Source organism: Pelodiscus sinensis, chromosome 10 (assembly GCF_052426305.1).
Source record: "Pelodiscus sinensis isolate ZL-2025 chromosome 10, ASM5242630v1, whole genome shotgun sequence".
NCBI lineage: Eukaryota > Metazoa > Chordata > Testudines > Trionychidae > Pelodiscus > Pelodiscus sinensis.
The window spans coordinates 36,016,846-36,035,702 of NC_143061.1; the positions used below are offsets into that span (position 1 = coordinate 36,016,846).

The 18,857-nt window shown below is 41.1% G+C and overlaps 1 protein-coding gene across 2 annotated transcripts in view; it reads left to right on the forward strand.

The window, feature by feature from the left end:
• Positions 1 to 18,857, forward strand: part of DNER (delta/notch like EGF repeat containing) — a 293,984-nt gene that overhangs the window by 179,755 nt on the left and 95,372 nt on the right. For both annotated transcript variants that reach the window (XM_075937624.2, XM_075937623.2), the window contains exon 5: positions 3,307 to 3,452. In XM_075937624.2, the coding sequence (XP_075793739.2) occupies positions 3,307 to 3,452 (146 nt within the window). The remainder of the gene's footprint in view (positions 1 to 3,306; positions 3,453 to 18,857) is intronic.

The window sequence follows — 18,857 nt, forward strand, 5'->3', positions numbered from 1 at the left end:
CTGGTCTGCCCAGAGCGGGGTGCCCCCATTCCCCTGGTTCTGTACTACCTACTGGATCTTAGGCTTCAGGGCTTGTCATAGAATCATAGACTCATAGGACTGGAAGGGACCTTGAGAGGTCATCGAGTCCAGCCCCCCGCCCTCAAGGCAGGACCAAGCTCCGTCTACACCATCCCTGACAGATGTCTATCTAACCTGTTCTTAAATATCTCCAGAGAGGGAGATTCCACCACCTCCCTTGGCAATTTATTCCAATATTTGACCACCCTGACAGTTAGGAATTTTTTCCTAATGTCCAATCTAAACCTCCCTTGCTGCACTTTAAGCCCATTACTCCTCAGAAACCAAGAGGAACAAATTTTCTCCTTCCTCCTTGTGACACCCTTTTAGATATTTGAAAACCGCTATCATGTCCCCCCTTAATCTTCTTTTTTCCAAACTAAACAAGCCCAGTTCATGAAGCCTGGCTTCATAGGTCATGTTCTCTAAACCTTTAATCATTCTTGTCGCTCTTCTCTGTACCCTTTCCAATTTCTCCACATCTTTCTTGAAATGTGGCGCCCAGAACTGGACACAGGACTCCAGCTGAGGCCTAACTAGTGCAGAGTTGAGCGGCAGAATGACTTCACGAGTTTTGCTTACAACACACCCGTTGATACAACCTAGAATCATATTTGCTTTTTTTGTAACAGCATCACACTGTTGACTCATATTCAACTTGTGGTCCACTATGACCCCTAGATCCCTTTCCGCCATGCTCCTTCCTAGAAAGTTGCTTACCATCTTGTATGTATGAAACTGATTGTTCCTTCCTAAGTGGAGCACTTTGCATTTCTCTTTATTAAACTTCATCCTGTTTACCTCTGACCATTTCTCTAACTTGCTACGGTCATTTTGAATTATGTCCCTATCCTCCAAAGAAGCTGCAACCCCACCCAGTTTGGTATCATCTGCAAACTTAATAAGCGTACTTTCTATCCCAATATCTACATGATGAAGATATTGAACAGTACGGGTCCCAAAACAGACCCTTGAGGAACTCCACTTGTTATCCCTTTCCAGCAGGATTTAGCACCGTTAACAACAACTCTCTGACTACGGTTATCCAGCCAATTATGCACCCACCTCATCGTGGCCCTATCTAAGTTATATTTGCCTAGTTTATCAATAAGAATATCATGCAAGACCGTATCAAATGCCTTACTAAAGTCTAGGTATATGACATCCACCGCTTCTCCCTTATCCACAAGGCTCGTTATCCTATCAAAGAAAGCTATCAGATTAGTTTGGCATGACTTGTTCTTCACAAACCCATGCTGGCTATTTCCTATCACTTTATTACCTTCCAAGTGTTTGCATATGATTTCCTTAATTACCTGCTCCATTATCTTCCCTGGGACAGACGTTAAACTGACCGGTCTGTAGTTTCCTGGGTTGTTCTTATTCCCCTTTTTATAGATGGGCACAATATTTGCCCTTTTCCAGTCTTCTGGAATCTCCCCTGTCTTCCATGATTTTTCAAAGATCATAGCTAAAGGCTCAGATACCTCCTCTATCAGCTCCTTGAGTATCCTGGGATGCATTTCATCAGGACCTGGTGACTTGCTGACATCTAACTTTCCTACGTGATTTTTAACTTGTTCTTTGTCCTCCTCCTCAATTAAGGTCCACCTAGTGACTATCTCTGCTTTTCACTCCCGTGCCAGGGATAAGACCCTCTTTGCGGACCCAATGGTAAAAAGGTTTTTGAAGGGCCTGGACAGGCTTTATCCACATGTTCAGCTGCCTGTTCCCCAGTGAGATCTCAACTTGGTCCTGTCCAAACTCATGGGACCTCCATTTGAACCCCTGGTGACGTGTTTGTTACTACACCTGCCCTGCTGGCGGCCATCATGTCAGCCAGGTGTGTGTCTGAGCTGAGGGCTCTCACTTCGGACCCCTCCCTTCACAGTTTTCTATAAGGACAAAGTCAGGTTACGCCCTCACCCTGCTTTCCTGTCCAAGGTGATGTCAAACTTCCATGTGTCTCAGTCTTTTACCCCAAGCCCCACGCATCGGGTAAAGAACAGGCGTTATATGCTGTAGATGTTAGGAGGGTGTTAGCCTTTTATTTAGAGAGAACAAAGCCCTTCTGCAAGTCACCTCAGTTCTTTGTTGTCGTTGCAGAGTAGCTGAAGGGTCAGCCAGTCTCTGTGCAGAGGATCTCCTCCTGGATCACAGCATGTATTAGGGAATGCTACGAGCTGGCAGGGGTCCCAGATCCTCCTCTCACGGCCCACTCTACGAGAGCACAGGCCTCCTCTGCAGCTTTTGTGGCTCGGGTTCCGATTCTGGACATCTTCAGGGTCGCCACGTGGTCCTCTATCCACACCTTTGCTAACCATTATGCATTGACACATGAGGCAAGGGAGGATGCTGTCCTGGGTAGGGCTGTCCTCCACTCAGTGGAAGGTTAGAGCTCTGATCCCGTCTCCTGGGGTTTCTGCTTTGGAGTCACCTACATGGAATGGACATGAGAAATCACTAGAAGAAGAAAGAACGATTACTTACCTCGTAACTGTTGTTCTTTGAGATGTGTTGCTCATGTCCATTCCAAATGCCGCCTGCCTCCCCTTCCGCAGAGTAGTCCAGTAAGAAGGACCCAAAGGGGTGAAGGGCCAGCAGGGGGTATATATTGTCTGGTATGCTGGCACCACTCCTGGAGGCTCCCCTGCTCACCCAACGGGTACTGCCAAGTGAGAAATTTCTGACGATGTATGCACGCTGTGCGTGCACACGTACATGGAATGGACATGAGTGACACATCTCGAAGAACAACAGTTACGAGGTAAGTAAACATTCTATACTCTGCATTAAGCAGACAAAATTAAGGAAAACTAGTCTTTTATTTCATCATTTCAATCTACTCTCCTGAGCTATTTTACTTTGTGTCATTTACTTTCCTGCTATATACTTTGTGCCATTTAAACTAAATTATAGTTTTATTGGAAGCAAGGCAAATTGAAGGCCAACTTCAAGGACCAGGTTAAGAACCTTTAACTTAAAGCCATGTTAAGAAGATTATTCATTCAGTCTTTGAAATAAAATGGGAATTTTGCCGGAGTAAGGAGCATCAGACTGTAATAATGAATCTTAGCTCCAGAATGTCTTCCTTTGTCAAACTTAATCAGTAATGTGGACAGAGAGGTGAAATTTGACCCATAGTTTCTTAGTATTCAATATTTTTTACTTTTACGGATATTCAAAATAAAACCATTCACTAGATTTATTTTTAATTTTTGAATTAAAATCTCTGTTCATTTTCAGGTTTTGTGAATGATTCAGCTACTAAATGCATTGTGGCTTTACGCTTGACTGTGGTAGTAAAAGTCAGTACCTGCTTGCCTGTGGGAAGCCATTCAGATGATTTTCAGTGTTTGGGAAAAGGAAAATGTATCACAAAACCATCTGAGGTAAGGCGAAACATTATCAAAAGCCTTATTTAAAGAGTAGAGAGATGAAATGGGTTAGAACAAATGCATAGCTAATACTTTTATTCTCATATTTCTATACTAATTCCACTGTGTGCGCATGCATGCATGTTGATATGTTTGAAGAGCTGGTAAAGGATGAGTGATAACAGTGTACTAATTTGTCACATTATTTACAAAACTCAAGAATTGAAAAGCAAAGAAATAATGAATTACAGTTGTGAAGAATCAAACACTGCCCAGACAACAAAAAAATTCATATCCAATATAAAGTAATTGATATTTCACCTCAACGCAACAAACTTAACTTTGACCTTCAAGGAATACTTTTCCTTGCCACTAATCTCAAAATATAAATACACCCCCTTTTAAAACAAAAGCAGTAATTGATATATGTTCACAGCAATGATGCCCATAGAGTTGTACTGGAAATGTCTTAAATATTTAGGTAAAAGATTGGTACATTGTGTACACAGCTTCCCCTGGTTACTATAGCCTGGCTTGAGAGGAGAGAAGGAAGGGAAAACAGAGACATCAGTGAATGGAACTGAGTTGCAAATAAGGAGTGAACCCAAATCTTCATATGAACATGCAGACTTATATGATCCAGTTAGTGCAGTCCCACACAGCTCTTATTATTTGTAAGATTTTATGTAATTTTATTCTCTTCTTGCCATGTATGGTAGTCTATGTAAGAACTTACTTAGAAATTACAAAATGGTACCACGGATTCCTCTGGCATATCCATATATCAACTTGGGTGGAAACAAGGCAAAGTTATTTGAAGAAGGTTGAAAATCTAAAAAAATGTATTAGAATTGGAAAGGTACAGATAAGGGTCTGAAGTATGAGTAAGGTTATGGAACAGCTTCTATATGAGCAGTAATTAAAAAAGACTGAAATTTGGAAAATGGACATCAAATGGAGATGTAAAGGAGGTGTATAAAATCATGACAGGTGTTGGAAAAGTAAATAAGGAAACATTTTTATCCCTTCCATATAACACAAGAACCAGGCAGTCACTCAATGAAATGAATCGGAAGTTTTTTAAAAATAATATTTCATCGTGAAACTCATTGCCATAGGATGTTGTGAAGGCCAAAGGTATAACTGGACTCAGAAAAGATTTAGGAATTCTGTTCTGTTTGTGGAGCATACATCCACCACTGACTATTAGCCAAGATTTTCAGAGATGCAAACCCACGCTTTAGATTTCCCTAAACCTCTGACTTCCATATACTGGGCCTGGATGATGGGGATGGATCACCAGTTCATTGTCCTGTTCTGTTCATTCCTTCTGAAGCATCTTGCATTGGCCACTGTCAGAAGACACAGGATGCTGAGCTAAATGGACCATTGGTCTGACCCACTTTAACAAGAGTTGGCAACCTTCAGCACGTGGACAATCAAGGTAATCTGCTGGTGAGCCACAAGACATTTTGTTTACAGTGGACATGTGCCGGTACAGCCCCCTGCAGCTCCCAATGTCTGCAGTGTGTCATTCCCAGGCAATGGGAGCTGCAAGAAGCATAGCCAGCATGTTCTGCTTCCAATACCACCTGTTGACCAGGAACAGCAAACCGCAGCCACTAGGAACATTGAGGGACTATGCCTATCTCTCAGTCCACCAGCAGTTTACCCTGGTATGTTATGTGCTGAAGGTTGCCAACTCCTGCACTATGACTCTTCTGATGTTTTATGTTATTTTATTTCTTCCTTACTGTTCCTGATTATGGATCTTGTTGCCTTCACCTCTCTTTCCTTTTAATGATACTACAGGCAGTCCCCGGGTTATGTACAAGATAGGGACTGTAGGTTTGTTCTTAAGTTGAATTTGTATGTAAGTCGGAACTGGTACATATTGTAGGGGAAACTCTAGCCAAACATTTCTCCAGAGCTCAGTTTTATTCTCCCACACCTCACTTCCCTCAGTCCTTTATTCTCAAGCTGAGGTGTCTGCTGAGAAAAGCCGCTCTGCGTCTCCCTGGTCTGCTGGGGGGGGGGGGGGCGGGAAGGGCTAGCTTTGCGTCTCCCTGGTCTGCTGGGGGGAAGCAGCTAGTGCGGGGTTGCCTCACCCTGTTTGTAAGTAGGGATCCGATGTAAGTCGGATCCATGAAACCCGGGGACTGCCTGTATATTGAAAGACTATAGTAGAGATGATAGGAATTTCATTGATCACTTCGTAGACTGCATAGCATGCAAAGATAAGAGTATTTCTACTGTAAAGCCTTCAGCTAAACTCTGCCATGTCAATGTTATTTTTACCAGTCTAGTCTCTGTTTCTCTGAATTAGGCCACATCTTCTTCATTGGTTTATATGGAAAATGTCTTATATGTATATACTATTTTTATTACATGAACAACCCAAATTTTGGAGCACAATAAAAACCTAGATTAACTGTGAATATTTAATATTCACTTGGGAGATAAAAGTAGAGGTGGCTGTTAACATCTGTGAGCCTTCTGTGCACAGAAAAGTTGGCATGTTCCTGGAATTAAATAATAGCTCAGCTGCTACCATTTACCAATTTAGACTTTAAACAAAAGCACATTATTGACAGAAAATTATAATTTGAACTGCAATGATAATAATTGGACTGCTATAATACATATATCCATGACTATTAATATCTGGAAGAATGAAACAGCTTCTTGAGACCTGAAAAATAAAGTTTTTTAAGGACTTGAGATAATATACACACACACACACACACACACACACACACACACACACACACACACACACACACACACACACAATTACTACGAGACCATTTGATAATAAATGTTATTTTCCAAATCAGTGCCTTACTATGATAATAGTTTATCAGTGTTGTTGATTCAAGTACATATTTCCTATTTTGTAAAGTAGTTTAATTTTGTAAATATATCAGAACCACAGCTTTCTAAATCACATAAATGTCTTACATAATAATATATTAAATATTTAGTACAGGGCATCATAATATGAATATATGCCCATTCTTTATTTAGTAAAATAATTATTTAATTTGATAAGTATGGATAATTGTATTTGTTTAGATTTTTACATGCATTAATTAACACTTCAAAAGCACAGATACAAAATTTTGAATTTATAAAAGTATTTCAATGAAAATTCTTGTGGAAGATAAAGCGTAACAACTAGAATGTTCACTGAAAAGGAAGGAAGACAGTACATCTTCTCCCTTTCCTCTTTCTCCCTGTATATTTTTCCCATCTTCTCTCTTTTGTTCATCTGTTAATATGTTATATTATACTTTATAGATCTTAAATATTAACTGTTGTATCTGACTGTTTTGAAGAGAGACCTGTCGGTGTATGCCATGTTTCATTCGTGAAGATACGTATATTATAATTTACAATAAATCTCTTTATATAGATTTTTGACCTATACCATTTTACAAAAATAAATAAATAAATAAAAAATTCAGCTCTATCAAATAGGATCTGTCAACTCTTATCTTCAAAACCTTGTCCGATATCTGTCACACTGCTTTCAAACTTTTGGAAAACAAATGCCGAGTATAGGCCTTATTGCAAGTCCTGGCTCTCATTAAATCCAGATTTTGGCAGACCAAAGAGGAAGTATGCTCCATGGGTGAGAGTGCCCAATCAGTAGGTCCCATTCATTTAATCATTACTAGCTTTAATTGTTGTAAATCCATAGAACCACAAGGCATCACAGAATTTAAAGTTTATAAGTAAAAACTCAGAAAACTGGAATTTATTTTTACAAATAATGGCCTTTTGCATCGAAAAATTTCCAAATACAGTAACTGGTAACGTACATTTTTCACACAAAAAATTGAAAAAAGGATAATTGTTGACGAAGTTGTGAGACAATTTTTTTGTAACAGCTCTATTTTAAATGAATGCATTAAACCTTAGTCAGAAATCATTTGGTTTGAGTGCCAATCACTCAGAACAGACGTAATGTTCTGCTTATGATAAATAATGGCCAAGTAGCCAAGCACATATATTCAGAAATTTCATTAATGTCTTAAGCAATGTCACCCCATTTAGAGCATATTACATTAATACAATCCAGTCATGCTATGACAAAAGCTTGGATGACCTTGATGAGATCTGAACCTGAAAGAAAATGTTGCAATCGTTTTGCCAAGCACAAACAATGAAATGAGATGCTTTTTTGGTTAAGTGCTGAAACTGTAACATTCAGCACCTTCTGCATTCCAACTGAATTTTATAGCTTGTAAGCCTGCATAAGAAATGGTAGGATTACACTCTCAACTGAGATGCTGATATAATCTTTGCTGTTTCTTCAGATTGCCTCCCCCACCTTATAAGCATAACCTTTGACTTTTCTGAGTTGAACTTCGATTGACTAACCCTCATCAAAACCCCAATCTGTTACATATGAAATAAGTCGTTCAGCTGCACTGTCTCTGCTAGAATAGAGGGAAATATTAAGTTAAATGTCATCTGCATACTATGTTCAGTACAGGTGTATTTCTAACCTCCTAAAAGCCCAAATGATCATTGAACAGGAGAGGGGTCAAAATGGAACTGTCTACTTTCCAGCATGTAAGAATCCTTGAAGAAAACAAGTAATTGTCTAGGACTGATCTCTTGGTTCTCTTAAGGAGAAATCAATTGAGTCATTTGAAGATCTCCCTGTATTCATACTGGGCTCTGTAGGGGAGGCTCATGATGTAGCTTGATTTGTTGAGTGGATATTGATTATACAGATTTTTCTTTAGTATTTCCAGTTAAACTCCCAATTGACAAATTAATCAATTAAACTTCTGAGTCTTACTAGGTTCCCACAGCAGAATTAAGTGCAACAAAAAGATTAAGTTCAATTGTTAATGTATTTTCTTATTGAGGACCTTGACATGCACAACAGTGACATTTATACTGGGGACAGAGCTGATATATTAATAATTTTTATTAATATGGTTAATAAAAACACAAATGTTCCAAATCAAATGAGAATGTAACAGTGTAACATGAGGCTGATGTCCCACATCATCCCATATGTGTACTCTCTTAATTCTTATGGAGACCTAGAGGTGGGAAGGCAGATTGTGATCCATCAGGGTCCTGTCTGTTTTTCTAGTCTTATGGTCATGGTCAAGATCCAGAGACTCTCTAGCTTCTGTGGTGGTTGAGCCTATTATAAGGTCCAATGACTGCCATGAATATGCATACAGATATTCTGCTTCCTCTATCCAAAACTAAATTCCTCTCTCTGATAAGGTTGGGGTATCCTTAGCCTATAAATTAGCATATTAATGATCCCATTGTCACATGTGTCAAGCAGTTGCCGAAAGAGCTCTGCAGTTATATATTTGTGGATGTTCTTACACCAAAATACTTCCTTGATGTTATCTGCTAGTCATTTCATGCACTGTTAGCAAAATTGCAACTGTAAATCAAACATTCGTAAGTTACCTTACAACTCAGTGTTTTTACTGGTTAACTTATTTATGCTAAGGTTTGTAGGCCTAAAGCCTCATGCGAACTGCTTAAGTTGAGTCTTATGGGGTTTGGGCCTGTAGGTTCCTTTCATTACTGCTGGATACAGTATTTCCGTTCTGCAGACTCTGGTGGTCAGTGATAACTAATCCAGGTAATGTATGTAAAAGAGTGAGGAATGTGGATCATCAGTGATCACAACTGGTACATTTTGTGCTATGCCCTAACACTAACTAGAGGAATCACTAACTTGGGAAAATCAATCTCTGTGGGCTAATTCTGGCCCGCCAAGCCACCAGATCCAGCCTGCAGACACAGTGGGGAGTCTCAAGCAGACTCTCCTGCTTGCCTGATCCTGCACGCCGCTCAGAAAAGCAGCTTCTAGGCCGGTTGTGTTTCACAAACTGTAAGCCCAGAGGGGTTGGGGGGCTGGTACTTCATGGCTGCTTCTGCCCCCAGCACAATCCCATTGGACAGTTTCTGGCCAATGGAAGCTGCCTGTTTGAAAAACAGACAGCATGCAAAACACCACTCCCCTCCTCTCCCCTCAGGCTCTTATTCACAGAGCACATGGCCCTGCAGCCCATGTGGGGCCAGGGTAGGCTCCTGCCTAAGAAACAAGCTGGGCTGCTGCTCTGGAGTCTCCCAGCCAGAGCCTGCCTCTGGCACCCCAGCCCCTTCCTCCCCCAACTCTGTGCCTCCCTCCACTCCTACCTCTTTACCCCACATAAGCCAAACCCTCTGCCCCCCTCCTGAGCTCATACCCCCTCCCAGACCTGCCCCCCAATTCTCTGCCCCAGATCACAGTCCCTTTCTGCTCTAGGTCTCAACACAAACCCCTGTAATCCCTCCTGCACCCCAAGTTGGCTGGCTAATCTGGCCTGCAGCCACCCTGCCTTTCTCCTGCCCCAGGCCAATTGAGACCTGGGGATCGGGGAGCTGGTGGTTCTCTCTAGGCAGTAGGGGGTGGGGGCAAAGACTTCACACGCTCCTCCCACCCCAAGGCCAATCAGGGTCTGTGAGCGGGGTTGCACAGGAAGCCTACAACCACTTCAGAAATTTATGAAGTGCCCCCCACTTCAAAAATTATTGCCCATCCCTGAACTAGAGGCATAACCATTTCAATAATCTCCCCCAAAAAATGAAAGTTTGAGCCTGGGAGATACCTGAAGAGAGGTTAGACCCGTGATCAAGAAACCAAGTGATTCTTGGAAATAGAAGTTGGTATCTTATGAATTCCACCATTCCCTCGCCCCCAACTGTCCACCCACTACCTTTCCAAAAAGAGTTTGTGGCCCTTACATACACAGGAATAAGCAGATTAGGTCTCAGATTATGTCCCCAACATATTTGTCTCTTCATGTGTACAGTCAAAGGGTGTAGAGATGTCATTTTTGGAGGTGGTAGATGCAGTTACATATGTTGAGTCAAAAGGAGATTTATGAATTCATTCCATTGCTTGTCCATTTATTTGCTCACTGTATCATACCAGTAGCAAAGGGCTGAAATATTGTCATCTTATGGGGTTCCCAAACTGAAACATTGGGGTTTTTTGATCCTACAAAATAAGCAGATAGCCAACGCCTGTTTTCTGCTTAGTGGAGTAATGCTGTTTAAAATAATAGCTTATTTTAGAGATCCTCCCTGAACTATGTTATGCCATCAATCCCCTTTCAAATCAATGTGACTCAAGGATCCAGGGAATTCAGTTTTAAGTATATATCTGTTATAACAAAATGCATGCAGAAAATAGGCCAGCGAACAGTAATAACAGGAGCATATTTATTAAGGGAATCATTTTCAGTGGAAAAGTTTTCTAGCACACTGTAGCTTACGGCAGACTACCAGCAGCAGGTGGAGCCACTGGACCAAGAAGTCATAGAGAGGTCAGTTTGTGAAAGATACCAAAGCATAACAAGCAGATAGAATTAGCAATATCCTTCATAAGTCTTTACTACAAATTTGGGCTCAAAACTATAACTATATCCTTCAATTTACTGGAACATACAAGGGTGGGGGGAGGGGGAGACCTAACATTTATGATCCCTCTACATGCAAACAAACTAATTTAAAGATCATTCTAGAATAGGAGAAATCTGCCATGGCATCAGTTAGGTTTCTGAGTTCCGAATATAATTAATTTCTGAAGTTTTTTATTTTATTCAGATTAAATATGTCATTTTATTTACTTGCCCTTGGTGATTTTTCAAACATCAGTTTTCTTGCTCTTAGAATTTAAGACCAGAAACTTTGGTACAGAGTCAATATGAACAATGAGTAGTTAAATGAGATGTTTTTGCCACTGTTTTCCTCATCCAAGCTGAGAAATGCCCTGGGATGGTTTAGTGATTTTCCTAGTGATATAGCAAACAACTGCCAAAATTATATGCTCAGTGTGACTCAGCCCTAGCATCAGTTTCTAAGGCTGATCTTCTGTCCTTATTTTTGCAAAGGTAAAACTTTAATTGTATTTGTCTTTACAAGATGCCCTTTGTGATTTTCTTTTTATCTATAATTCATTCTGTTTGTGTAATCTAGTCTTCCAATATGCAAAGTTCTTAGAAGAATGTATAAAAGGCCTAGTGCCATGAATAAGCTAAAAGCTCCCATTGCTTCCACTGCCAAGAGAAAGATTAATGACCATCTTTGTGTGTTTATGTACCTCACCATTTTGATTCAAATGTATTTTAATGCTAAAGAAATATACTACTACATCTGCTTAACAGGAAAATAAAGTATAATTAACAGTTTCCTGTAGTATACTTATAGAGGCATGCTGCAATCTGCAGAGCATGTAAAACAGCAAACAAATAAACTTGGACCAGATCTAGAGCTCGTTACCCAGCTTTTACTCATTCCTTACTCAGGTAAACTTCTGAGTGAGGACTGTGTTACCCCCATATTTGGATGTGGTGAAACGTTTTCACCAGCTGTTGAATACAATGTAGTGAAATCAAAAGAGCTACTAGCACATGGGTGCTAAGTCTGTGGCTTCTCTGCAACACCCATGGGGAAGAATTAGAATGTGCTCCTCACCCACCAGCAGCCAAGGTCCCCCTCTCACCCATAGGCAGTCCTGCATACCAACTTCTCCCTGTTCCTCCCAGTGCCTGCTGCCCACCAGGAGACAGCTGTTCCACAGCAATCAGGACACCACATGCTCAGCTGAGCAGGGGTGGGAGGAGGCAGGATAGGGTGCTGGTGGCTTAGGGGAATCAGGGGAGCAGGGAGGCAGGGACAAAAGCAGGGGCAGGAAGAGTTGGAGTCAAGCACCCGCCTGCTAAAGGGCAAATCGGTGCCTTTGTTCTAGGGCTGTGGTGTCCAACACGCTAGTGCTAGCCATTAGCCACATGTGGCTGTTTGGCCAGTTGTGTGTGACTAGTTGGCTTGAACAATGTGGCTGTTTGACCCAGCTGAGTGTGGCTACTGCTTCACAACTGGTTGGACACCACAGTCTAGGGCATAAGTTCCTTTCAGTTTCTGCTGTATTGCTGATGAGAGGAGTGCAACACAGCGTCCCTCTGGTCCAAATTCTTTTGAGGGAATGGATTCAGAAGCAAGGTTGCATTCTCTTCTGACAGAATTTCTGTGTGTGAGAACACCACCTTCCTGAATAACATTAGGTAGGTCATCAAAAACTCTTGTTCATCAACATAGCTGTGTCTACAATGGGGGTTTTGTTGGCATGGCTTTGTTGGTCAAGTGTGTGGTATTTTCACTCTCTCTCACACACACACACACACACACACACACACACACACAAATAATAGAGCTATGGCAGTATACATTTCAATTTTAGATTAAGGGTGTTGACTAAGTCTCAGGTAATTGACTAATTGAATAGTAGATGCATTTTTGCATCAACTATTTGATTAGTTGATAGAGCACCTCCGCCTTTGAAGTGAAGCAACAGCCCTAGGACTGTTACTAAACTTCAAAGGTGAAAGCGCTGAACCCCACGGTTCCCTCGCTGACCCTGGCTCTGTGCGGCACTGCCTCTCTGAAATGTCGTGGCGGTGCTGGAGCCCGAGCTCGAGGTCCATTGGAGTCACCAGCTGATCATGGGCTCTCCCTGGCATTTCAAAGCAGCAGCGCCACAAGGAGCCTAGAGTCAGCTGGAGAGTCCCCAGCTGATCCCGGGCTCCACGCAGTGCTGCCGCTTTGAAACACCTTGAGGAGCCTGACGTTGGGCTCCTCACAGCATGGAGCAGCTGATCTCGGGCTCCGTGCGGTGTTGCCGCTTTGAAGTACCTCCCTCTTCTCCTCCCCCCCCCCCCGCGGCCTCTGTTGGACAGAAGCGGCGGGGGGGGGGGAAGAGGAGGGGCAACTGATCAACTATCCTGTCAAGTATCTGACAAGCAGGGCTCGCCGAGCTGCGGCAAGCCTGCTGTCTGGCGTTCTGCGCATGCTCAGATCGCCCAAACCCGGCTCTTCCGGGATGTAATCTACTCGCCACGGGCAAGTAGATTACATAGATTGTCAAGCCCTGCTGATAAGCATTTGCTTATTGGATAGTTGACTGGTCCTTCACATCCCTAGTTTAGATGTAGGTTTTGATTCATACAGGCTATGTCTAGACTGCAAGCCTCTTTCGAAAGAGAGCGTCTAGACTGCATGTTGAACTTTCGAAAAAGCGGCTTGCTTTTTCGAAAGAAAGCATCCAGTGAGTCTGGATGCTCTCTTTCGAAGAAGCCCTATTTACATTGAAGAATGCCTTCTTTCGAAAAAGGAACTTTCGAAAGAAGGCGTTCTTCCTCGTGAAATGAGGTTTACCGCCATCGAAAGAAAAGCCGCGTTCTTTCGATTTAATTTCGAAAGAACGCGGCTTGAGTCTGGACGCAGGGGAAGTTTTTTCGGAAAAAGGCTACTTTTCCCGAAAAAAACCCTGAGTCTGGACACAGCCACAGTGAAAATGTCCCTTAGTAGATATTATCTTTGTATGCCTTACAGCATACATGCATGATTTTTGTATTCTTGCCAATATGGGCTAACAATGAGATTGGAATAATGGCACATTAGCAATGCTAAGTACACATTATTTGTCTTCTAAAGAAGTTAATTCTTTTTTAGATGTATTTTATGGCTAAGAAATCAACGACAGTTTAAATAGCATAAACTTTATTTAACAGTTAAAAAAAAACCCATTTTTCTTTAACATTAATAATAAATGTTCATAATATGCTTTTACAGAATTCCATGATATTACATTCAGGTTATAAAAATAAAACTATGATTATATTAGAATAAATCAGAATTTACAAAAAGGATTTTTTCAGTGTATCCATTTTTGTCATATGTGTAACACAATATACCTGTATCTCCAGTTTCTGCCGTGATGTGAACTATGCCAGATCATAACCTATTTTCTTTCTGAAGTTTTAGAAGTTTAAAAACCTGTAAAAAATGTATTTGAAACACGTTATTGTAACTTGTTATGCTTACTCAAGAGCATACACAAATTCAGTCCCTGCCCTGAAGAGAATTAATCTAATATATTATCTGTGCTGAATATTTGTCCCAGCTTCATTCATTGGTGGTCAGCTACTAATATAGTTTCAACAGTGAAATGCTTAGCTAAAGCTCCCCTATAAATCACCAAATGCACCTGTACAGTTTACCCTGGTTTCAAGCTGGGGTCCTGTGCACCAGTGCTAACCGGGTTCTATAATAATTTTGCCTGTCTATACTAGAGGTTTGCATTGGTGCAGAGATATTAGTGACTGGGCACTGATGGCTGAATGTCTCCATGTAGAAAATCGAAGGAGACAATTGAAAAATAACAGTGCATAAGTGTACGTGACAGTAAATACATATAAATGCACCAACCAACACTTCCAAGATTTGGTAGATGATACTGCCTCTATCAGAACTGCAACAGCCATCAAAACCAGACACAACTGGTCTAACTGCTAAAGTTATTTAATTCCTTCTGAAACACAGATATTCTGGCTTGTTTTCTCTGAATGACATTAGTCTGATACTACCTCTATTTTGAGGCAGTATTTTAGAACAGTGTATTTTCTGGACATAATTCAGTATGTTATTTAACACTCAAACAATTATCATTATTAGCATTTAAGTAATCACAGAAAGTATTTCATTAAGGTAGATAACAGGAAGACCTCACCTGTCCTGGTGCTATTGTCTCTCTGGATGCATTCAGGTGTGATAAGACTCTCTGAGTGTACTGATATACATTCTAATGGCAGTCTTCACAAGACAAATCTTTGTTTCATAGTGAAAGCTTACATATTTTAGATAGAGGCTTTCATTTACAGTGGTGTGAATCAATTATTTCAGTGGAATTACTTCAAATTTACACTAGTCTAAACCAGAGTAATATTTGGTCCATACATTATAGTAATTAACAAAAAATTAATAATAAAGAATTTTACATTATTTGGTTTGAATTCTTTAGGATTACAAAAGTATGTAATTTCTTCTTCCCTTTGTGTTGTTTTTGTGCTCAAATGAATGAGCACATTTTACCTATGCAGGGAAAAACAACACTATGATTTGGGAAAACATGAAGATGACAAATAATGACACCTAATCATCTCTGCAGAATAACCTCTGTGAATCCCAAAGCTATTGTTTATCTTTAGAGATTTGGGTTTTAAGTGTTGCAACAATTTTTGTTGTTAAAATTTCAAACCATTTTGTTACTGTGTTTTATGGTAAATTGTTACTTTATACCATCTTCTGACATCATTATCATTATCCTTAGCTTTCTAACTATCTATTTTGTTAACATTGAATAGTTAAACACTGATATTAATGGATTATTGGTAGCTTTTTAATAAATGATGTTCATATTCATTAGCCTTCCATTCTAAGCACCAGCCACTCAACCTCAGGAAGATGAGGGCACATCTCACTTTTTGAATTTTATGTTTCACTCTTACTCCAGTACCTACATAACACAATGGTTAGTACCTGTGCATATGAGATAGCAGAGTTCTATGTTTAGTTGGGGGGGCAGGAGGATGAAAAACATGATTTTCATTAGTATTTTAATTTTTTCCATTATGCATTTTCTAAATAAATTATGGCTCTCCTCTTACATAATAGAGATCTGTGCTACACTCTGGTCAACTTAGGTATGTATACAAACACCCTGAACTTGGTGAAGTTGACACTGGATTCTGATGCAAACTTCATCACTGACTCTAATCTCTGTAATAAATTGAATCAAAACTCCAGATGCAAGTGTCTCTGGACTGTGTGGAAGTTGACATCAAGGTCCTCATTTAAACTCTGTTCCTCAGGCCCTTTTCTGGCTAAGCAAATACCATTCTCAAGGCTGTTGCAATGTCATTGGCCCGCAGCATACTTCACATAATGCTTCTATGGCTCTTTCCTATTCTGTGGCCCATCCCTTACTTATTGTGAAAGCAGGATTTAGAGTTTTGGGGTAATATTTAAGGCAAGGTGGGCAATAATTTTTGAAGGGGGGGCCACTTCACAAATTTCAGAAGTGGCCACGGGCTGACTCAGAAGGGGCAGGGCCTCGGACGGAAGGGACAGGATTGAGAGCTACCCTACTGGGAGCTTTTGTTGGCCTGGGATCTCTGTCCCCAAATTCTGGCCAGTGGAAGGGGACTTGGAGCAGAGGGGAGGATGCCGGGGGCTAATCTCCTCCCAGATTTCTCTGGGGTGGAGGCTTAGATTTCATATAACAGGGCTCACAGCTCCTGGTCCCCACTGCTAACCTGTTGTCTGGCACAAGCCCTTTGAATAGAAGCAGTTGAAAGAGCTCATGCCTCAGGACAGCTCCCAGGCAACAGGCCAGTGAGGCAGAGCTGTGAGCTCTTTTCAATTGCTTCTGTTTAAAGGGCTTGTATCTGTCGGGTGGCTGCCAGGCAGTGCAGCCACCCAGCCGGCGAGCTGTTTACATAGAAACAGTTGAAAGGGTTCCATGTCTCTGGCTCCTTAGAAACAGTGCTTCTCTTTAAAGGGCTGGCACCTTCCCAGCGCCTGTCACATAGCGTGTTGCCTAGCAGCCGTGAGGCACACAAAAGCCCTTTAAATAGAAACAGCTGTGAGGGCTCGCAGCTCCCGGTGCCTCTAGCACATTATTAGGTAGAAAGAGGCATGAGCCCTTTTAAGTGCTTCTATTTGAAGGGCTCGTGCCTTCCCCACGCCTGTCAGACAGTGTTGCCTAGCAGCCGTGGGGAACAGGAGAGCCCTTTAAATAGAAACAGCTGAAAGGGACGGCACATCTCTGGCAACACACTAGAGGCACGGGGAGCTGCGAGCCCTTTCAGCTGTTTCTGTTTAAAGGGCTCTCGTGTTCCCTGTGACTGCTAGGCAATATGTTGCCTGACAGGCATAGGGAAGGTGCCAGCCCTTTAAATAGAAGCACTTAAAAGGGCTTGCAGCTCCCCGTGCCTCTAGCATGTTGGGAGCCAGAGACGCAAGTTCTTTCAACTGTTTCTATTTAAAGGGCTTGTGTTTTCCCTGCCACTTCTAGGCAACGCTCAGGGAAGATGCGAGCCTTTTAAATAGAAGCAGTTAGAAGGACTCGTGTCTCTCTCCCACTCTAAGGCAACGTGCTAGGGAGCGGGGCCTGGAACTGCCTCATGGGCCGGATCAAAGCCCTAGGTTGGCCGGATCTGGCCCACTGAGAGGCCTTTGCCCACCCCTGGCTTAAGGGCATGTGAAGACCAAGACAACGTTAATTAAGTCAGTTCACATTTTCATTGCATACATGAGGACTAGAAACATACTTACAAAAGGAGACAGATGCTGATCTCCTCGTGTAACTACAGAAGCTGAGGTTCTAATTCAGGTCTGTAGTGTTTATTTGATCCTACATGCATGCCCCTTTAAGTTCAATTGTTTATGTAGTTATTTATATAATTTTGAATAACAAAACCAGCATAAATCCATTGATGTACTCCTGTATGATGTGAAGAGGAGGGAATTGGACCCCCAAAAGCTCGGGTTTTGGGAAGGCTTCAGGAAACTATCTTGGTTGGTAGATTGCAACTGCATGCAAAGGTAATATTTATTTAAATAAAAATCAAGGTGACATTTGTAGGGTTCCCAGCAGTTTAATTTTTAAATATTTGAATACAGAGTAAAACTTCGCAGATGGTGCTATCTAAAGAACATTTAGCATTATAACCTTAAATTTGTAATGAATTTCAGATTCTTCTTATTCAGATTCTAATATGAAATTTCCAGTTCTAATTACATTTAGTACCTCAAGAATAGATTTATTTCATTTTGCTGTCTTAGTTTCTCATACAATTTCTGTTATTAGAGATAGATATGAAAATTATAATTTCCCATATATTATATTGCTTAGGACTGCAGTTCTTTAAGGGAGGCTTGACCTTATTTCAGTCTATGAAATGTGATTATTTTATTCCTGTTTGCTTGAGAATAGCAGTGATGAGACAAACATGGACAATCTTTTAAAAATATAAATGCAGAGTAGTTTACTATTGACTTCTAGAGAAATAGATAAACTTTTCAAGACAGGAGTTAAAATTAGTGCTAATTTTTTCACTTTGTAATTCATCTGTTTCATTTTATGGCATAATTTTGACAATGGTGGAGAAAGGAGAAATGCTGTAATGTACAGAAAACAAAAATAATCTGATTTTCATAGTCCTCTGTGGATATCCTGACTACATAAATGACCACAGTTTATTTTGGACACTTCAGCTCTAAGAATCCTGGAACTAGATTCTAGTTCCTAGAAAAAGGAACTAGAATCTGGCCAAGGGAGCGGAGCTGTCTTAGGGAAATAATGTTTCTTCCTTGCTGAGCAGTGAATGCCCCCCCATAGGTTACAAACTTTGGACTCCATGGCCTGGAGAAAGTCAGAGGTAGTCATTGTTTAGATCCAGAAACTCTCCCCCAGATTCTGTTTACCCACAACCCTGGAGCATATCAGCATAGGTAAATGCTGATGATATGTCTCCTTTAAAATAT